The 23144-nt window shown below is 45.1% G+C and overlaps 1 protein-coding gene, 1 long non-coding RNA gene and 1 pseudogene across 2 annotated transcripts; 2 read left to right on the plus strand and 1 right to left on the minus strand.

The window, feature by feature from the left end:
• Positions 1-5097: 5097 nt before the first annotated feature.
• LOC125513724 lies at positions 5098-5713 on the plus strand. Its single transcript, XR_007286105.1, has 3 exons — positions 5098-5236; positions 5321-5474; positions 5574-5713. It is a non-coding gene; the product is annotated as an uncharacterized LOC125513724 (long non-coding RNA).
• Positions 5714-5752: 39 nt separating this feature from the next.
• LOC125516365 lies at positions 5753-8217 on the plus strand (annotated as a pseudogene).
• Positions 8218-13101: 4884 nt separating this feature from the next.
• Positions 13102-16144, minus strand: LOC125515535 (sucrose:sucrose 1-fructosyltransferase-like). Its single transcript, XM_048681033.1, has 3 exons — positions 15581-16144; positions 14607-15490; positions 13102-13902 (listed from the first exon to the last, which is right to left on the minus strand). The coding sequence occupies exons 1-3, from the start codon at positions 16014-16016 to the stop codon at positions 13204-13206; spliced, it is 2019 nt and encodes a 672-aa protein (XP_048536990.1). The 5' UTR covers positions 16017-16144; the 3' UTR covers positions 13102-13203.
• Between the last annotated feature and the right edge of the window lie 7000 nt (positions 16145-23144).

Consider the following 23144-nt stretch of genomic DNA (forward strand, 5'->3'; position numbering starts at 1 on the left):
GTTGTGTGGTGGTGATTACATATGTTTGTCCTAGGAGGACGGTCATTTCCACGGGACCAATCAATCGAGAAGCTCTGGGAGACCAAGCATCTACATCATCACACCGTGTGATTCACACGTACAACAATGCCCAACAATGTATAGAGTTCTATTGGAATTAGAATAGAGACCTTTGGGCGGTCGACGCGGTGCATGCCAGTTAAAGCATTTCTTCTAATTTTCTCCTAGTTAAATGGAACCAAGCTAATCCTGGTTGTGGATTACTCCACGTGTTAGGACTCCATCTGGCAAGTGCCACATCTTGTCACTCGATCGATCGATCAACGGCGACAACATGTCGGCAGAGCATTGTTCATTGAAATTTGCAATGTAATAATGCTGGCTCGATGTTGCTGAATGTCCGAAATGATGCTGACAAGGACTAACAACGTGCACTGGAGCGTGGATGATGTGGACCACAAGAAGCAATGGCGTGGGACAAATGCCAGTTACCAGTAACATGCACAAAAGATCCATACAACTGAAGTCACCCAAAATTCCTCGAACTAAACTCCTGGCCATGGCAGGTGCCAATTGTCGCTCCGACTGGCATGCACTATTTCCTCCTTACACTTTATTGGACGACACATCGGCCAGAGCTGTAACCTCGAGGTCATAAGCCCGACTAGTTGCCCGATCGGTGATTGGGAAGACGGAGAGACATGCAGTGACAATCATCACTACTAACAACGATTTGACAATGAAGCTAGCCACGGAAAGTGTTCTATCACAAACTTTTAGTTCTACAACACCGTCTGTGATGGGATGCAGGAGTGCATACAGTTGCCCTATTAAACTGTATGCGAAGTTTGAATCTATCCAACACTTTGCTTATGAATTCCATTAAGAGATATGCAGGCCCCGCAAATGATTCAGCAAACCAAAAACGATGAGTTGCTCATGGTCATGGCGGCCCAGCCATCTAGTAGCTTACACTCCTCCAATTTACTCTTTCCGTGGTTACATCCTCTCTCACACATATGAAAGCCTCCTTCTCTGCAGCACCGTTTTGGTCATGACTAATTATTAGAACGTCCCTGGTCTACTCCTGTTCATGGGCCAACAATTAGTGCCCTCTCCTTCTACCAACACTGCATTGCACACACGCCACATGCATGCTTTGAGTACCAGCACACTCCAATGACAATCCATGGAGTGCTGACTCACCATTGTCGGGGAGATATTCTAGAGGCTGTACCACAGGCAGTCAGCAGCTTGTTAAGCAGGCAACAAGTTCCGAGAGACCGATTAGTACGTAGCAGCTACTCTCATATTGGTCCGCCTTCTCCTGCTGCATGATCACACCAATAGCAATTAGTAGCTGCCTCGTCTCCTCATATATTTATGGTTGGGACCTTTTGGGTTATAAGCCAATTTGTAGAAAAGAAAATTAACCCTAACAAAACACCTCCAAAATAATTGAGGAACACAACAAGGATAATTAAGTGTGGGTGTTCGTAATGGTAATGGATGAAGGGAGAGGGGATGTGTGATGGTGGTCACGTCTGTCCTATGAACCAACACCAACCGAGAAGCTCTCGCAGACCCGACATCTACATCGTCACACGTGCAATAATACCCAATAATGAAGAGTTCTATTCGGAATAGGATGGAGCCCTTTGCTCGATCGATGCGGTGCCGGTTAAAGCGTTGTCTTCCGATTCTCTCCGAGTTGAATGGGACCTAGCTACTCTTGGATATGGATCGCTCCACGTGTACTCCATCTGGCAGGAGCCACATCATGTCACTCCATCAATCGGCCAACAGACAACAACGCTTTGGCTAAGCATTATTCATTGAACTTTGCATTGTACAGACGCAAGCCCGACGCTGGAGAGCGTCCGAGATGATGCCGACAAGGCCTAGGGATGGGATTTATCCACTCCATACAATTGAAGCCACCCAAAATTCCTCGAACCCAACTCCTGGCCATGGCAGGCGCCAGTTGTCGCTCCGCCCTGACATGCGCTATTTCCTCCTTACACTTTATGGGATGACACGTCGACGAAAGTTGTAACGTCGAGGTCGTGAGCTTGACTAGTTGCCCAATCGGTGATTGGGAAGACAGAGAGACATGCAGTGACAATAAGCAGTACTAGTGAAGATTCGACAATGAAGATGGCCACGGAAAATAATCCACCTAGTAGATCCTGTTGCGAGACTACCGCCACCTAAATCGTGACTACTCTCCCTCCTACTCAGTGATTTCCGGACCACACTTACCCCATACTATTTTCACCATGTTGACGCTGCTGTTGAATTTATATACACAAAGCCAATGATGTGCTTAGACTTAAACCTACATGAACTAGTACTCAGCCTAGCCTAAACAAGGTAGGACACGTACACAGCTAATCTAGCATAGCATGGACACGGTCACACGCTGCTACAACAGTGTCCTATACAAACGGTTTTTACCCTCCACATAGTTTTAAACAGTTGCCTTGCCTGTGTGGGCGATTTGGGGGGGGGGGGGGGGGGGGAGTTATCCCAACCGACCCCGAAAATCGTTGGTGATAGGAAGTAAGAATGCACACGTTTGGCAGAACTAAGCATGAGCGATGCCTGTGTCTATCTCAAGCGTGAGTCGTCACCCAATCGTTTGTGATATATCAAATTTCCCAAACAATCCATCCTTGCTACTCGTGTGGGATCGCATTACCATCATACATGTTATTCTGTGGTGCAACATTTATGATGCGTGCCGCATCAGAAACAGTTAATGATTGTACGTCACATATGATAAATGATCTATCACAAACATTTAGTTCTACAACACCGTCTGTAATAGGATGTAAGAGTGCATACAGCTGTCCCTATGGAACTGTATGCGAAGTTTGAATCTATCCCACATGTTGCTTATGGATTCCGCTAAGGGTGATGCAGGCCACACAAATGATTCAGCGAACCAAAAACGATGGGTTGCTCATGGTCATGGCGGCTCAGTCATCTAGTAGCTTACACTCCTCCAATTTACTCTTTCCGTGGTTACATCCTTTCTCACGCATAAGAAAGCCTCCTTTTCTGCAGCACCGTTTTGGTCATTACTAATTATTAGAAGTCTACTCCTGTCCATTGGCCAACAATTAGTGGCCTCTCCTTCTGCCACCACTGCATTGCACACACGCCACATGCATGCTTTGTGTACCAGCACACTCCAATGACGATCCATGGAGTGCTGACCCACCATTGTCAGGGCGAGATTCTAGAGGCTCTACCACAGCCAGTCAGCAGCTCATTAAGCAAGCAATAAGTTCTGGAGAGACCGATTAGTACGTAGCAACTACTCTCATACTGGTCCCCGTTCTGCTGCTGCTGCATATGGTCACACCAATAGCAATTAGTAGTAGATTCGGCTCCACATATATTTATGGTTGGGCCTAATCATGGCTTAGCCAAATGCCAAAGCCATAAACATATAAATAGTCGCGTTTTTGGTTTGTAAGCCAAATTGCAGAAACCAAAATTATCCCTAACCAAACACCTCCAAAATGATTCAGAAACACAACAAGGATAATTATGTGTGGGTGGTCGTAATGGTAATGGATGAAGGGAGAGGGGATGTGTGATGGTGGTCACGTCTGTCCTATGAACCAACCAATCAAGAAGCTCTCGCAGACCCGGCATCTGCATCATCACATGTGCAATAATGTTCAATAATGCAGAGTTCTATTGGAAATAGGATAGAGACCTTTGCTTGATCAATGCGGTGTAAGTTAAAGCGTTGTCTTCCGATTCTCTCCGAGTTGAATGGAACCTAGCTAGCTACTCCTGGTTATGGATCACTCCACGTGTACTCCATCTGGCAGGTGCCACATCATGTCACTCCATCAATCGGCCAACAGGCAACAACGCTTTGACTAAGCATTATTCATTGAACTTTGCACTGTACAGACGCAAGCTCGATGCTGGAGAGCGTCTGAGATGATGCCGACAAGACCTAACAACATGCATTGGATCGTGAATGAAGCGGACCACAACAAGCAATGGTGTGGGACGAATACCAGTGTAACATGCACACAAGATTCATTTGTTCGGAAGAAAAAAAACAAAGCAAAAAGGTGAACCGGTAGGCTATAGTGGACATAAATAGAGAGCAAGAGAGATCCGCGGCACCAGAAAATGCAGGCCGATGTGTGTGGCCGTCCTAGCTGGCAATGTACGATCAATAGATGTCCTTTTGCATCCAATTAACAGTACAATGGTTCTTGCAATCCCAAGATGATATGTCGGCTCAGTCTTTCGAAGGTGCTCGTAAGGGTAGGGTATGCGTGTGTGTGTTCATAGTGATGAGTGTATATGCGTATATTTGAGCGCCTGCGTCTGTACTGTGTTCTAAAAAAACATCATTATGGTGATAATACTATTGTAGGGATGGGATTTATCCACTCCACCCAATTGAAGTCGCAAAAAATTCCCAGAACCCACCTCTTGGCCATGGCAGGCGCCAATTGTTGCTCCTCCCTCACGTGCGCCATTTGGTCACTACATGCAACCAAGCGCTTTTTCCTCCTTACACTTTATTAGATGACATGCCAGCCAGAGTTATAACCTCGAGATTATGAGCCCGATGACAATCAGCACTACTAGCAATTATTCGGCAATGAATTTGGACACAGAAAATAATCCACTTAGTTTAACACTTTAACCTATTGTAAGACCGCCACCTATAATCCTGACTACTTTCCTTCCCACTCGGTGATTGCCGCACCACACTTACCCCACACCATTACATCATTCTTTGGGTTTATGCAAGTTTTTTGTGCTCCTCGCTATTTAGCTTAAACATGAACTACATTTTGACAAACAAAAAAAATGAGAATGTGGATTCCGTGAAGTGAGAAATCAGACCTCACGAATAATTCAGCGGACCGAAACTGACGAGGTTTTGTCAGATTCTCTTGCACTGTCAGCATCAGGCCCGAGCCTAAGGGTGTGCTACCTGTGCGCTTGCACAGGGCCCTCTCGCTTTCAGGGGCCTCCAAATTTATTTGCAACAGTATATATACTAAGCTAAAATATGTAACCTTTTGGGCCTCTTGGCCTGGTATCCTGGACCTGGAGCAGCCCCGACTAGTCTATGCCTCATCCATAGGATCGATCCAATGAAAAAGAAAAAAAATCAGCGATCGATCGTCATCGACACGAGCGAAGCGACGAGGTGTCTCTTCGTCTATTCGTCTGGCACTGGCGGCAGGTTAGTGTTCTTCCGATCCTTCCTTTCCTTCCTTACAGATCTCATGATTCCGTTCCAACTTCCAGCGCTGTAGGCCCTTTTCAGGATTCAAGAGGACAGGAGCAGCATGAACGGCCGGACAACAGCAGAAGGGAGGACCTGAACTGAATCACCTGAAAGGCAAGGAAAGTTCAGGCCAATCTCCCGATCTTCGTTTTTTAAGCGTCGTCGCGTCAATACCTAGCAATCCTGACATCCTGTGAGCCCTTTGGCCTTTACTTTGAAATTTTGATTTCTGCCAGCTGTTTGATTCTTCCAAAATCTTACAGTTAATTTTAATATTCTTTTCATCTATTAGGTGTCTAGTATTGCAAGATCCAAGTCATGTCTGCATTTAGAAAACATGAATCTGGTTACAAAAAGCGTTTGAAGAAACAAAAAAAGAGGATTTAACTCTGTCTCAAAAAGGAGATATGGATAATTTTGTCATAAGAATACCACAACTGTCGCCCGATAATCAGTCACTTGATAGAGAGCATGCTCCGGATAATAATGTTGACAATGGTCCTAGCCCTAGAGATGCCGAGACAGAGATAGAAAATAATGTTGAGAGTGAAGAAAATTGTGATGACATCGGGGCTAGTAATACTGATGGTAACTTGAATACTTCACCTACTGCAGACGTTGGTGATTCTTTTCAGTTTGACATATTTGATCCAAGAAATTGGGATTCCCTTAATTCTAAGCAAATTGATATTTTAGCACAAAAGGGCCCTCAAAGGGACATGTCATTTAAGAAAGGTCGTAAGGATAAATATAAAAGGAGGTTTTCTGCACTATTCTACACTAGAATTCTATCGAATGGAGAGCATTGCGATAGGGATTGGCTTGTCTATTCTGAGGAACTCGATAAAGTGTTTTGCTTCGGTTGTAAATTATTCGCAAAAGGGTATCGAAAAGGTAATTTGGCAAATGAGGGGTACAATGATTGGACACATCTTGGCACTAGACTTAAAGAGCATGAGACAAGTGCAGATCATGTTTTGACTATGACAACTTGGTATGAGTTGCGTACTAGATTACAAAAGCATGAAACAATTGATAAAGCTGCTCAACGACAACTTGAGAGTGAAAAGGAGCACTGGAGAAAAGTTCTGTCCAGAATCGTTTGCATTGTAAAATTTCTTGCCAGGCATAATCTAGCCTTTCGTGGTACTAACAGCAAATTGTATGAAGATAGCAATGGCAATTTCTTGGGTTTGGTTGAGATGTTGGCATAATTTGACCCGGTTATTCAAGAGCATGTCCGCCGTATTACAAATGAAGAAACTCATACTCATTATCTTGATTTTAAGATTCAGAATGAGTTGATACACCTGCTTGCTTCCGCTATTAGGTATGAGATTGTTAAGAAAATAAAGAGTGCAAAGTACTTCTCTATCATACTTGATTGTACCCCAGATGCAAGCCATCAAGAACAAATGTCTATAATCATAAGATATGTTGATTCATCTTCTAGTCATGTTTGCATAGAAGAATCCTTTCTAGGATTTTTAGATGTAAATGATACGACTGGGCAAGGGCTTTTTGAAGTGCTAGAGAATGAACTAAAGCTTCTTGATCTTGATATAGATGATGTGAGAGGACAAGGTTATGATAACGGGTCAAATATGAAAGGAAACCAGCAAGGTGTCCAAAGGAGACTTTAATGTAAATCCTAGAGCATTCTATTCTAGTTGTGGTTGTCATAGCCTTAATTTGACACTTTGTGATATGGCTAAGACTTGCGGTAAAGCTAAAGACTTCTTTGGAATCATCCAACGCATATATACGACTTTTGCTAATTCTACTAAGAAATGACAGATTCTGAAAAATAACATAACAGGATTAACTCCCAAGTCAGTGTCAGCTACACGCTGGGAGAGTCGTGTTGACAGTGTTAAAGCTATTCGACTTCAATGTGCAGACATTCGGGAGGCCCTACTTCAGGTACCCAATATTTTCATATTGTTATGATGTAATTCTTTAGTTTTCTCTAACTATAACATATATTTTCTTTATTTTCATTTCAGGTATCCGAGACTGATAATGATACAAAAACGAGCAGTGAGGCTAAAGGTTTGGCAAATAATGAACTTGGAGAGTATGAATTTATAGTGGCGATAGTCATTTGGTATGAGGTATTGTATGCTGTTAATTTAGTAAGCAAACACTTGCAAGAAAAGGATATGCTTATTGATGTTGCTATTGAGAAAGTGCAAGGATTGCTTTCTTTCTTCAAGGGTTATAGGGACACTGGTTTTTTAGAAGCATTGGAGACAGCCAAAGTAATTGCACTTGAGATGGATATTGGTACAACATTTCGTAAAAGACGAGAAATTAAAAGAAAGAGACATTTTGATGAGAACCCAGATGATGCAAATGTTGCCACACAGTCTGCAGAGGAATCATTCAGAGTCAACTATTTTTTACGTATTGTTGATCAAGCAATTCTCTCACTTACAAGCAGATTTGACCAATATCAGGGTTACCAGAAAATATTTGGTTTCTTGTTTACCTCTAAAACATTGCAGTCATTGGATAAGAATAGCTTGAAAACTTCTTGTGACAATCTTGAGGTTGCTCTTAAAAAGGATGGGAAGTCTGACATTGATGCTAATGAACTTTATGTGGAGTTGATGTTTCTTCAAAATTTCATGCCAAAGGAAAATATTGGGCCAGTTGAAATTCTAAAGTTTTTGAAGTGGCATGATTGTTTCCCCAATGCATGTATTGCATATAGAGTTCTGTTGACTATCCCTGTGACTGTTGCTTCGGCAGAACAGAGCTTTTCTAAATTGAAGCTATTGAAGTCCTATATGCGCACTACCATGACACAACAAAGGCTCACTGATTTGGCCACAATAGCACTGGAGAGTAATCTATTGGACAAGATTGATTATGAGGATATTATTGAGGATTTTATTACAAAGAACACTAAAAGAATGATGTTGTTTAAGTGAAGACTGAAGACCATACAATCAATAATAGGTACAATTTTTATATTTTCCAGTTGGTATCTAAGATATTATGAACTTTATATTATTATAGTTATGTTTATGTAGTGTTTTTCTTAGTGAGATAAGGCCCATTTTAGAGTTTCGCACAGGGCCTCCGATTTTGCCGGCTCGGCCCTGGTCATCTTGGGTAGTCATGGGCCTCCGATTATGCTTCTAGTACCCTCTCAGAAAGAATGTCTCCTTTTCTTTTCCGCATCACCAAACCAAACCACACAAGATGGATCACGGATGTGTGGTTTACATGGTGGCAGCAGCGGTCACAACCTGATCGACCGACAAGACGCCCCTCTTGCAATTTCTCCGCCGATCGATGAGATCAAACTAGTCGAACACAAGTGCAAAAATACTTTTCTATGATTAGAATATAGTAACCTCTTTCCGAGGGTGGCGTTTTGGCACATGGGAGCAGGTGTGTTTCAAACATATTTTAAAATGTCGAATAAATTCAAGCAAAAACTTGGCGCGTACTTCTCGATATTAGTTTAGACCAGGCTAACTACTAGTTCGTGGGACGCGGACTGAGCTAATCTAGCATACCATGGACACGGTCACACCTCCTAAAACACGGCAAGCATACCACTAATTAGACACCTACTAGCTTAATAATTACTATAAGAGTGAACCAACAGTGCTTGCATAGTTAATTAGGAGGACAGTAGTATCCTCGACACATCGGAGTTCAAGTCCTAGGGGCTGTTTAGTTCCCAGTCACACCTTGCCACATTTTGCCACATCTAACGTTAGGCAAGTTTGACCAAGTTAGTTAGGTGTTTGGTTCTAGCCACACATAAGACAAGGATTTTTTTTTGTGAGCAGTGAACCCCACATGTCATAGACACAACGTGTGGCAAGATTTCTTTAGGCAAGCCAAAGTGTGGCTAACAATTTGAACAACTCAACTAAGGCAAGTGTGGCAAGTGTGGCAAAAATCATGTGGTAATATATGGCAAAGATAGTCACAATCTAAACAGCCCCCTAGATTTGACATTGGTGCTCGTGTTTTCCTAAATTTATTTCAGTCCTTTCGATGATGTGCGTTAAGTGGGAGGAGGCGTTCCGTCGACTACGAAAGCGATCCATGCAGGCACCGAGTGCGGGTCACATGCACCGCTTACATGGAGTGCTAGAGCACTCTAGTGACAATCAGCAAGGTGCCGACTCGCCATTGTCGGTGGGAGAGAGGGGGCATGAGTTGTACAGGGATCCATCTGTGGAGAACCCTACCATGGCCAATCAGCAGCTAGCTAGCCAGGCAAGGCAAGAACTTCTGTCTGGAGTACAGTAGGTAGTAGTGGGGGTACTACTGGTCCTCTAGCGTGGTTTTAGTGACACATAGTAACAAGAAAACAAACATGAACGGGTGGCTGATCAAATAACCAATCCATCATGGATAAGAGGAATTAGGAGCTACTAGGAGCTGGCCTTTGTGTGGTCACCGAGAGAGCAGATTCCACATTGATCACTGCACTTGTAGAGTGCAATAATGAAATAGATCCTTCCAATTTTCTCCGGATTGAACGGAACCTAGTCCTGCTGGCTCTCGCTATTTATCGTAAGAGCATTCCAGGACGTCGTATATGACTAAGGCAACGACAAAGTTAGATTCCTCACAAATCATTCGGCAAACCGAAACCGATGGCTTCCTCGGATCCTTCCCTGAGCTGTTAGCATCTTGACCAGGGTATATGTGTGGCTGTATGTGACGAACAATTTTACGATTCATGTAGTATCTTTGAAAATGATGCTTATGACTCGTGTGAGGTAGTATTTATGCAAAACCACCACATATGGGGCTAGTGTAATAGGTCAATACCACTTTGTGAACAACCCACGAAGAACCACCTCATAATGTAAGATGTTATTATAACCAATAGTATATCAGTTATCATAACATCTTATATTATGGGATTGAGTTTTTTTTTAGGATGGAATGAGGCTAAACTCCTGGTTGTGGACCTCAAGTGTCGGCTTGAACGATTAATTTGGCTGGCTGAACAGAAAGTGCATGAATAAACCAGAGTACATATGAACCCACTTAGAAAAATATATTTTAAATGCCAAAAAAATTACACCCTCCGTCTCATAATATAATCTGTTATAACAACCAATATGTAAGTATATCAGTTGAAATAATATCTAATATTATGGGACGGGGGGAATAACCTTTTTTTAGGATCGAATGAAGCTACACTCGTGGTTGTGGACATCACCAAGTGTCAGCTTGATCGATTAATTTGGCTGGCTGGATTGTGCTACCACGTCATGAATCCATTTTTAACTCTTACTGACTTTGTGACAGGGTGCAACATGTGGTGATGATTGATAGCAGCTAGCTCACTGGTTGTAGTAACTTGCAAGCTTATCATACACGAAACACTAACAACCAACGACAAAATCAACAACAAAGTAAAAAAAAACAGCGCAACAACTAGCAATAAATGGATATAGGGAACGGGGGCTACATGATACGCAAAGAGGGATGCATCGTGCATCTTTGTGTGACTGGGTGTCATTGTCGTAGCTACGCTGTCTTTCTCCATCCAGAGGCATGGTTTCTTGAAGACTCGTCGACATGAGGCAGTACAATAATGCGGGCGAAGGTTGGGACCATGAATCTATCATCAGACTCAATTTTAGCCTTGCAAATTCTCACACCCATCCATGGAATCCAAACTCCTGGCTGTGGCTCTCGCCATGTGTCGCTCCATATGGTCCATGCCACATCAGATGTCCTTTCTCTTTTTGCGGTGGACACTCCAAAATTGTGTGCTTGACAATGCGATTTGAATGATTACTCAAACGTTCTACGTTGCCAAGGCAGCATGACGGCAACCGTTGGTACAACTAGCAATGACTTAGGAGGCACGTGACAAGGATATCGGCCATAGTTATCTACGAACCAGATGAAACCGACCACGAAAATGAACGCACATGCCCGTTGTAACCTCGAAATTTTGAACTTGACACTCACAAGGCGTCTGACACATGGCAGCATATTATTGCAGTCGGTAGTGATTACAAGTACCACCATAGCACACATCCATCGACATTCAAGCTAACCACCACTAGAATGGTTGACCTAATCAACTCTACTGCTAGACAGCCACCTTAGTTTTTGACCCCACTCATGCTCACCGTGTGATGTTGTCCACTTAACCTCCACATATCAACACTAATAGACGCGTGCAAAAATATAAAATGTGCAATTAGAAAAAGATAACTCAATAAAATTAACAATGAACTATGCATACACTCGGCGCGCACACACACACGGGTGTGTGTGGTTGTTACCTTGTAGGCTCTTCGGTTGTGTCTATCCGTCTTTGTCAAGGACAATTTCCTTGGACCGAACTTGAAAGCAACCAATGCAAGATGCAATAATGCATCGTCCAACGTGGCAAGGATTCCGTTTTGTTTGTCGACAACACGAAGATGACATGAACCACACAAAACCGCGGACGTGCCTTTTTTCTTGCCGATTAATTGGGTTTCACAATTTACACATTTCTGATAAGTTAACATGTGCTTCCTTCATCCAATGTTTAGTAAGGCCCCTCTTATTTTGGCTCAATATTTGACCACAAATTTAACCAATAAAATGTAAACTATCCATGACCAAAAGTATACCTTAAAAACCTCTTTCAAATACAAATAAAATACTAGTGCATGTGAGTAAGGGCCTGTTCGGTAGCCCTCCAGCTTCACCGGATCCACGAATCTAGCTTCAATTTCCGGATGCCAGCTTCTTCTACGAAAACTGGATCGATGGAAACTGTTCGGCACCCTCGCTCCAGCTTCTTGTATGTGCCAGCAGGCCAAACTGCCTGGAAGGGCTAGAGCCTAGCCGGCTCAATAGATAAGGTTGCCTTAGGCCCGGTCGGACGTTGGAGGAGAGTGGCTGGGCCTGGCCCAATTCGGAAGGAAAGGTTGTCATGTCTCCACGTAGCCTCGTCGGGAGAATAGAACGTGACGTGAGAAGGGAGAGAGAAAGCAGCGAACTAGGCGATGGCATCTGCCCGTAAATAAGGCCAACTCCAGGATTTCTGATTCCCAATTCTGTACGTGAATACTGCTACGATCCAGGAACCCAGCTTCCCGGAGCCGAGCCGTTCGGGCCAGCTTCGCTCGCTGATTTGCGGAGGCTGGGAGCTGGCAGGCTACCGAACAGGCCCTAACTGTGTCTATCCCCGCCAAAAGACAAGAAAACAAAAACTGTATCAGTCTAACTGATTGTTAGAGAATATTTCACAATGATTTTTCTAGAAGAATTAGTAATTAGGATTAGGCACTGCATTAGTTTAACTTTCTAGAAACGGCGAGCGCACAAGAATAGAATCCAATGGTGCTCTCGACACCATTTAGCATGCATGCATCAAGACAAGAACCGGTATGCATGGCGCCAGGTCAGTAATGGCGGAGGCGACAGATCGACGCCGCTGGTGGCCAATGATCACGGCCATCAGACAGCTAGGAGAAGACCGAGAATCTTATCGCCGGCGCGCGTGATTGCCTCACGGTCTCACTGATTCGCAGCCCACGTGGCATTGCCAGCTCAAATCTTCCAGTCCAATCTTTCTCTGTCGATCCATCCAATATACTAATCCAGATGCAATGTTCTCCCTGGGATTGAGGCCGGCATCATTGGCACTTGTCCATGAGTGTAAAACAACGGCAAGACTACTAAAGAAATGTGAATACAACACCTACTCACATTGTAGAATTAGTGAACATTTTCCTTCGATATAATGTCGGGAATGTAAGTACGGACGCATCTATATGACTCTACATCATCCAGGTTAGTCGGGACGATCATATAACACAGAACCGAAGAAACGAAGAAACGAGAGATCTTCCTTTGTGTAAAAACATGCGTACAATATGCTATCTATCACTTTTTTCTAAACAAAAAATATTTTTTCCATTTTCTTTTTACAATGAGGCCATGTAGGCTTGGTTGTAGGAAGAGTCCATCTCGTGGACGACGAGGCTGGTGGTGGTGACCCGAGCGCCGGTGGCATTGTTGAAGAGGTACACCCCGGCGTTAGCGTAGATGGCCTCCGTCGGGTATACCCGTGACGTTGCCGTCAACCTCCCACCCATCGCAAAACTCTCAACGATCGAATGATCCACCAGCACCCTCACGGACAGCTCCTCACCATCGAGTACCGGCACGGTATGGCCTACGACCCTCTTGACAATGTCGTTGGCACAAGATGAGCGTGTCTCATCGTGGCAGAAGTGTGTGTTCAAGCCGCCGTCGAGGCCCCTGGCGACATAGAAGTAGACGGCGGTACGCTCCGCGTCACCACCATGGCGCCTGGCATCGGCAAGTACGAGGAGGCCAAAGGGGCCGAGCATACCCCGCCCTGCGGCGCCACCGCTTGTGCTGCAATTGTAGCCGACATCGGCCTCGTTGGCGACGGCGATGTCTAGCGGATCGAGGCGGAATGTGGCCTCGATGTCTAGCTGGGTGGCGCGATGAAGGCTGAGTGGAAAGACGGAGCCGCGGTCAATGGTGACGCCGCCAAGGTCAGTGGAGTTGGTCCGGAGCGTCTCCACCTCCTCCACCGGCCACTGAAGGAGGTTGCTTCCTGTCTTGGTGTCCAGCACCACCGTGCGAGGGGCCGACTGCAGCAATAACAAAATAAAACATTAATTAGCCATTGACTATAATTAATTATTCAGCAAAGAATCCTAGGTATCACTCATTGACAGCATAGAAATAGTGTAGCTAACTATGGGGTAAGCAGACAAGACAACCCCTTTTCTGGTCTAATCCCAGTTTGGTTGGTACTAGCAAGAATTATTTAGTTTTTGGTGTGTTGGTACTACCAAATTAACAACTTTTGTCTGCCACTGGATCACATGCTACCACATGATTGATTCAGAGTTTGTAGGGCACACCCTTTTTCTTATCTAATCCCAGTTCGGTTCATGCTAACAGAAAGTTGTTTATACTTATTATTATCCAGTTATAGGTAAGGTACTTGCACCAGCCACACGATTACCAATCTTGGCATACCACTAGGTTGAAGGTATCTGCAACTAGTAGCTTGAACTATTTGCAAGCTAAAGGAAGCTAAGATACACTTGACAACGAGATGACAGCAACATTGCTGTGGCTGCTATCTATCCATGATTCATCCCATGTGGCTGGTATCATTATTTGCACTCATTGAACATGGCCCAGCAAAGGAAGCATGCAAGCTCCCAGTCAAGCAAATTAAACCACTCACAAAGCAACATTTTCTTAATGATCAACTAGTGGAGGTTAATCAATCAATTGACTTTGACATCTTGTACAAGAGGAAGATGATGAAGATGTCAAGTACCTGGAGCGAGGCCCATCCCTTGGCGACGTCGGCGCGCTCGGAGTCGGTCTCGCCAACCCACCCCCACAGCACACGCCGCTTCTTTGCCGGATCATAGAACGTCTTGGATGCGTAGAACTTCCCCCAGTCGTACCTCAGCCCGATGCCGAGATCGGCGTCGACGTCCAGCGGTGTCCATGTGTTCTTCGCCCCGTCATACCTCCCCAACGCATAGTAGTCGTGCCGGTCATCGTCAGAGCTCTCCTTCATCACGTGCAACACATCGTCGCCGCCATTGGTGGGCGATGCCGCCACCGCGTCTGTCATGTCGATGCCCCTCACGCCACCGACCGGGTATAGGTCGATGCACTCCCACATGCCTGTCCCTGGAACCTGGTGAAGCAACCCGGGGACAAGCTCGTATTCCATGAAATCCTTGGTCTTGTAGGTCATGACCATGCCGGCATGGCGGTCATCCTTGGAGCCGATGACGAGCCGCCATGTGTCGTCGGAACCATCAAACCACGCAGTGGTCGGGTCCCTGAAGTCCTTCTCCCCGACGCCTGGTGGTGGGTACATCACCGGGTTGTTCTCATACTTGGTCCAGTTGATTAACAACGGGTCAGATGGATCGGTGGGGAAGGCGAGGCATTGGACCTGGACGGAGGCGTTGGTTGAGCCGGTGTAGAGCATGACGATGCGGCCGTCGGGAAGGACGGTAGCGGAGCCTGACCAAACACCGTTGATGTCGTACCACTGGTCGGGGGACATTGCCACGGGGAGGTGGCGCCACCGCAGGAGGTCGCGGGACGCGGCATGGCCCCACGCTATCTTGTTGCCCCATATTGCTCCGTCGGGGTTGTACTGGTAGAAGAGGTGATACCACCCCTTGTAGTACACCGGACCTGCATTTGCATTTTGCATCAAAGAAATGAGTTTTACATCAACAATCACCCCTTAATTCCATGATGGAGGATGGAGGAAATGTTACTTACCGTTGGGGTCGTTCATCCAGTTCTTCTCGGGCTGGAAGTGGAAGCCGGTGCGCTGCCACTGGAGCATGGCATTGCTCCATGGGAACGCGTTACCGCCGGCGTCTGCGGCAAGCATGCCACCGTGGACGTCGACGGTTGCGGCGCCCGACGTCTTCTCTGACACGCCGGACTCGGGGCCCCTGCTGCTGGTGCTCATAGGCGCCATATCAACTGTCGTCGGGTGGCCGGACATGATGACGCCGGCGGCCGGCAGCTGGCCAGCGAGCCTGACGCCGGCGAGCGCGGCGACAGCGAGGAGCACCGCTGCCGAAGTCAGGAGAACCGCCGCGCACAGTGGCCCGGTTCGGCCTGGGCGCGTGCGCCCGGCCTCGGCATCATCCGGCAACTGCGCGTAGGAGCATGGCACCGAGCCGCGGTCTCCGGTGTCCATTGACATTGAAAGAGATCGGCGGAGGAGATGAAGGACACCAGAGAAGGGAGAGGAATTGGTGGGACTGATCAATTATCACCTCTGCTAAACCTAGGTGTGTGTGCATGTGCGTGTTTGCCGTGGAGCTCCTACTTTCTGCGTCTGCCATTTATAGTCTCCATGCCACTCGTTAGCGGCCTACGTGGTTCAGCCGCATTGGCCGGCGGTGGCGCCATGGGCCCGGGCTGTCAGTGTTAATCATGGTCCATCCAGGCCATGTTACCCAGCTCGATCATGATTACGCAAACTAATAATACTACTAGCCCGTTGGTTCAGGATGGATTTCATGGATCTGTACATGTTCGGGTTCCTCCATGACACGCTTGCTCTGTTAGTAGAAAACAAGTTGGGTTAGCCGGCGGTGCCAATGTCGGCTTAAACTCTTCCCTTCAGGTACGCTAACATTGTTAGAGCATCTCTAATCTTTCCCTAATAGTTGTCAAGAAAGCATCCATAAAATCGATTTTCGACAGGTTTTTCTCATTAACAGGTCATTTCTCTTCGATAAGGCAGAGCGCTCGTGTCGGTTGCTCGAAGAAAAAAGGACATGTGCACTAGGAGGGTGCATCTAACCCATCACCAAAATTTTACACCCATTGTTTTTCCTTTTTTATTCTTACCACCTATTGCATTAAAAATAATATATTATTATTATCATCATCATCATCATCATATTATTATTACAAAAAACCATAACAAAAATCAACAACAAAGCCTTTGGTCTCATACAAGTTGAGATAGGCTAGAGCTGAAACCCAAGATCTCGAAATCAAATCTGAGTTTCATCTCCAAAGGAGTGGTTGAGTTTTCACGTTGGCTCGCAAAGTCTATCACGAGCCTCTTCTTTTACCTGGCCTTGGAACTGACAACATAGGCGGAGTTTATTACATCAACCCCTAAAATAGAAAAGCAGCTATTGGTCATTTCTTCTAAGACTTTGCATGTGTTGCCGGCCAGAGAGCGTTGTGGATGGATAACTGGTGGGGGGGGGGGGGGGGGGGGGGGGGAAGTGAAGCGGAGTCACGATCCAAGCACAGGCCTCGCCTATGCTCAAGGCCATCGGTCAGCTTGGGAGAAGGCGGCGGACGGTGTGGTACATGTGTGGGATAGCGCCGCGAGGCTTGGCCTATGGGTGATGATGGCATGAGGAAGGTCTGGAAGGGGTGAGAGGCACGGCGGAACTGGAGAATGGGTGGGGGCGCAACACCAGAGATGTCGTCAATGGCGAGAGGTGGCGATTCATGGGGTGGTGAAAAATGTCTTACAGGCAGCTAAATTAGTTTCTCCACTTACCAATTCAACAAAGGAAAAAATAGTTCCACCACTAGATAGCCGCCGTGCGCATGACCTAGTCGTATCACCCATTGATTCATGCCCATGGGCGCGAACTGCTCTCTGTGCATATGCTACGCTAGAATCTATCCTTGCATGACCTGGGGAAGGTGCATGATGCATGCATGTGTACATATGAGAGCATATCTGAAGAGTGGGCATGCCTAAAAGAACATACTCCGGTACTAGACTAGAAGCCATAGATTCCGTTGAGAAACATGGCCCGCCAATAATTCGGCGAACCGAAACCGATGGGTGGCGCATGATCATGGCGGCCCCAGGAAGCCATCTAGCTGTAATCTACTCCTCCCGTGGGTTATACTAAACCAACAAGAAACATTGGAAGATGGCGGGGGAGGATGGACGTGTGGTTAAGCAATGCCAAGTGGCAGCTTAGCTGCCGTTTTGGTCGTGACTCTGCCACCATTGATTGCCACATCCACGAGGTGCTGACTCACCATTGTCGGGAAGAGTGTCTGGAGGCTGTACCAGAGCCAGCCATCAGCTAGTTAAGCAAGAAACAAGTCCTGGTCCTGCACTCTTGCTGCTGCTGCATGATGCTAACCGCTATTTTATTTTATTTTTGAATTGTTGCTAACCACTACTCCCTCTGTTCCTAAATACTTGTTTTTTTAGGCATTTCAACAAGTGACTACATACGGAGCAAAATGAGTGAATCTACACTCTAAAATATGTCTACATACATCCGTATGTAGTAGTCATTTGAAATGTCTAGAAAGACAAGTATTTAGGAACGGAGGGAGTAATAAGTAATAGCAATCAGTAGTAGCTTAGGTTCCACACATACTAATCAATCAGAAGAAACTAGACAACAAGGGTGATTAACTTTTTTTGGTGATCGTAATAGTAATAGTAATGGATAGAGAGGGAGAGGGGATGTGTGGTGGTGGTCACGTATGTACCATAATACCCTAGAACAACGGCCTTTTCCATGGATCCAGCATCCACATCATTGCACTAGTACCATATAATACCCTATAATGCGGAAACCAATTGGAATTAGGACAGAGACCTTTGCTCCGTCCATGTGGTGCCAGTTAAAGCTTTTCTTCCATTTTTCTCTGAGTTGAATGGAACCTAGCTACTCCTGGTTGTTGATCACTCCACCTGGCAGGTGCCACATATTGTCACTCCATCAATCGACGACGGCCGACAACTCGTTGGCAGAGCATTGTTCATTGAACTTTGCACTGCCGAGACGCAAGCTTGACGCTGTAGAACGTCTGAAATGATGTTGACAAAGCCTAACAACATGCACTGTTTCGTGGATGATCCATGGCGGCGGGAAGAAATGGTGTGGGGTCGATGACAGTTACTAGTAACATGTACACAAGATTCAGGCCATGTTTGGTTCATAAGTCCTAGGACTTTTTTTAGTCCCAACTTATAAGTCCCAAGTCCCTAAAAAGTCCCTACCTGTTTGGTTCCTGGGACTTATAAGTCTCTATAAGACCATATTACAACTATAAGTCCCTATAAGTCCCTCCTTGAGAGTCTTATTTCATAAGTCTCAAATGCCCACTTTAAGTCCCTATAAGTCCCTCCTGTTTGGTTTAGATGAGACTTATAGGGACTTTTTTGAAGTCCCTAAACCAATTAAGTCCCTGGAAACAAACATCCTCTCATTCGTTCGAAAAAGAAAAACACAACAAAACCATGACCAATAGATGGTAGTGATTATAAGGAGAGTTGAAGAGAGATCCGCACCACAAAAAAATGCAGGCGGATGTGTGTCACTCTCCTAGCTAGCTGTATACAATCCATCGATGTCCTTTTGCATCAACTTAACACGATTACAGATCTTGTAGTCTTGCGGACCCAACAACATCAACATGACAATAATACGCGTCATGGGATGGGATGATCCACTCGACTTGATTGAAGCCGCCTAGAATTCCTCGAACCCAACTCCTGGCTAGGGCAGGTACCAATTGTCGCTCCGCCCCAATGTGTGCTAGTTGTTCACTTCATGCATCCACACGTTTTTTCCTTCTTGTTGTACTTTATTAGATGACACGTCGTTGAGAGTTGTAACCTCAAGGTCGTGACCCTGCACCTTTTTATTTTTTGTGAAAAACATCAGATCTATTAAAAAAGATCACCAAAAGTACAAAGCATCTCAAACATAATAAAAATTACATCGAGATTCTGATACCATCGAATGGTCACTACTGCCGCTAGAACGAGCCCAACTAATTGGCCAAGTGCTGATGGCAAGCCGGAGATATAGGTGGTGACAATCAGCACTACTAGCAATGATTCGATGAAGAAATTGGCCATAAAATAATCATGACTCTAACCGGCACTCTTTTTTGACAATATCATCTAATCCCCACTTTCTTAGCTTATACTACTACATCGTTGTTTGTGCTGAGTATAATTTTTTGTGTGCTCCTCCTTCAGCTCAAACATGGAAATACATTTTTTGACAAATAAAAAAAATGAGAATGTAGATTCCACGGAATGAAAAAGCAGGCCCCGCAAATAATTCAGCAAACCGAAACCGATGGCGTCTTTGTGGGAGTCTCTTGCACCGTCAGCATGGGCACCCACCTACCTTACTCTCCAATGACCTTTCTTATCTGCATCGCCAAACCAAACCACACAGGATGGATCAGGGATGGGTAGATGTTTGGTTAAGCGAGCAATGCGTGGTGGTACGTGGTGGCAGGTACCGTTTGGGCCACAACGACTTGTACGATGTGCATTTGTAACGGACATGGCTTTGCATCCTCCTCACGTACTCCTGTCCCCTTGGGCAACAATTCATGGCCTCTCGTACACTTTGCCATGTATGCAGTGCACGCCGCATGCACCGCTCGCATGGAGTGTTGGGTACTCTAGTGACAATCAGCCAGGTGCTGACTCACCATTGTCGGTGGAAAAATAGAGGGACAGATCCATCTAGACGTGCCTACTGGAGCCAATCAGTAGCAGCTAGCTAGCCAGGCCAAGCAACATTTTCTTTCTGGAGTACAGTAGGTGGTAGTGGGGGTAGTACTGGTCCTATAGCTCCACATAATCACAAGAAAACAAACATGAATGGATGGCAGATCAAATGACCTATCCATCATGGATAAGAAAAACTAGGACGTGGTACTCCAGGGAGCTGGCTTTGCATGGACACTGTTCTAGCTACGATAATTAAGCTTGAATGGTGTTGCTCTCCGTCGAACCAACCGAACGACAAATAAGTCGTTTCAGATTCAACATCATTGCTAGTACAATAATGCGGTCAGCTAGCTAGACTGTACTCTTTCTGTGAAGAAATATAAGAGTGTATAGATCACTATTTAGTGATCTGAACAAGAGGGAATACTAATTAAGCTAATGCTAATCAAGAGATCAATCCTCTAATTTTCTTACGATAGAGTCAAACTAGGCTCGTGGCTGCGGACCTCACCAAGGTTCAGCTCGATCCATTAGGTTGATCATAGTGGAGAGTATCAAAACTTAGTATATCAGGCATATGATACTAGTGTATGATACTACATCCATAGTGTATCATAGATTACTATCATAGTTGGTCTCATTAATTGCCATGCATAAAACATAGTAGTATAAAATTTAATATGATACGGTATCATAATATGGTACTCAACCCTTTCTTTATTTAATTCTACGTCACCTCATCAAAATTTCGTAGTTGGCTTGCATGATACTAACTATGATACTCCCATTACGACCAGCCTTAATTCTGTTGGCTGATGGTTGCTACCATGCCAGCAATCCATTTTTAACTCTTACTACTAACGATGTGACGAGGCAAGGTGTAACAGGTGGCCATAGCGGATGGAAGCTAGTCGTTATAGTAACTTGCAAGCTTGCCATGCATGAAGGGCTAACAACCAACAGCAAAATTAACATCAGAGTCAAAAAATATTCAACAACTAGCAATAATGGATATAGGAAGAGAGACGGGGGCCTACACGACAACGCACAAATTAAGAGGGGTCTAGCGTGCATGTGTGTGTGAAAGAGTGTCGTTGTCCAAGCTACAATCTCTTTCTCCATCCAGTGCTATGGTTCCACGAATATTGATCGGCATCAGGCAGGTACAATAATGCGGGTGAAGATAGGGACCATGAATCTATGATCAGACTCGATTTTAATCATGCAAATTCTCTCACCCATCCTTGGAATCCAAACTTCTGGCTGTGGCTCTCTCCACTTGTCGCTCCATATGGTCCATGCCATGTCAGATGTCCTTTCTTTTTTTTTGCGGTGGGCTAACCAACATTGTGTGCTTGCGCAACATGACATGTGGCAACAGCTAGTACAAATACCTATGGCTGCAATGATGTCAGCCACAAAAATGAACACACAGGCACATTGTAACCTTGAAGTTCCGAGCTTGGCACTGACAAGGAGGCGTATAACAAGTGGCAACATATTATTGCAGTCGGTAATAATCTCCAGTAACTAATATGGCACCTTCAAGACATTCAAGCTATCCACCACTCTGAATGGTTGACATAGCCAACTCTACTGGTTCGCGGCCGCCATACCTTTTGACCGCACCCATGCTCATTTTCTGATGTTGCCCACTTACCCTCCACATATCAACACATATTGATGATTGGATCAATATGTATGCGGTGTGCGTTTAGCAAGATAACTCGAGAATGTTAAGAATAAAGTATGCATACACTTGGCATGCACACATGGGTGTGTGTGGTTGTTGCCTTGTTGACTCTTGGGTTGTATCTATTTGTCTTCGTCGATGACAATCTCCTTGGACCAAACTTGCAAGCAACCAATGCCAGCTACAACAATGCATTGTTCGACGTGGCAATGATTCAATTTTGTTTGTGGACAACAATAGCAAGGCAGGAACCACACAAACCAGTGGTGCCCACGTGTCTTTTTGTTTTTTGCTGATTAATTAGATTTCACAAATTACTTACTTCCGATAAACTAAAATGTAGTAGACACTACAAAGGTTTGCATGTGAACTACTAGTTGTATACCCCCTGTCAAAAGGCAACAAAATAAGAACTATCTATCAGTCAAACTAAACCCATTGTGAATATTGATTTCGCAATGATTTGTCTAGAAGAATTACTTAGCATTAGGCACTACATTATTTTTCCTTTCTAGAACCGTGAGCACACAAGAATAAAGAGCGAATCCGATGGTTCTCTCGACACCAACCAAACATGCATGCGTCAAGGCAAGAAGAAACCCATGGCGCATGTTAGTATTGGCACAGGCCACTAATTCCGGCCGTCAGGTGAGTGGTGGAGAAGATCCAGAATCTTATCATCAGCATCCTCGGTGGCCTCACGGTCTCACTGATTTGCAGTCCACATGCCATTGCCAGCTCAAATCTTCCACTCCAATCTTCCATTGTCTAACCATCTAATGTAATCAAGATCCCTGGGGTTGGGCTTGGCATCATTAACACTTGTCCATGAGTGTACGTAGTACCTCCCCTCCAATAATTCTCATTTGTTTACACAATAATCCCCGCTTGTTTGTTTACCCAATAATTCCCGTTAGGGTATGCAGGAGATGTGTTTGTATGTGACAAGTTGTTCACCGAATCACCGATAGTGCACTTTTTTAAACTATAGTTAACATACGAGCTGACCTTGTGCCTAGCCTCGAGTGCAAAAGCAATCATGCACAGATTGATTGTCGATCGTCGCATGAAACAAGACCAATGCACGCAGAACCTTTTGTAATGAATTCTGAATAGTGTTGACCGCAAGTCCACAAACATTGTTATTCAAAGTACAG

Source organism: Triticum urartu, chromosome 6, assembly GCF_003073215.2.
Source record: "Triticum urartu cultivar G1812 chromosome 6, Tu2.1, whole genome shotgun sequence".
In the NCBI taxonomy this organism is placed as follows: domain Eukaryota; kingdom Viridiplantae; phylum Streptophyta; class Magnoliopsida; order Poales; family Poaceae; genus Triticum; species Triticum urartu.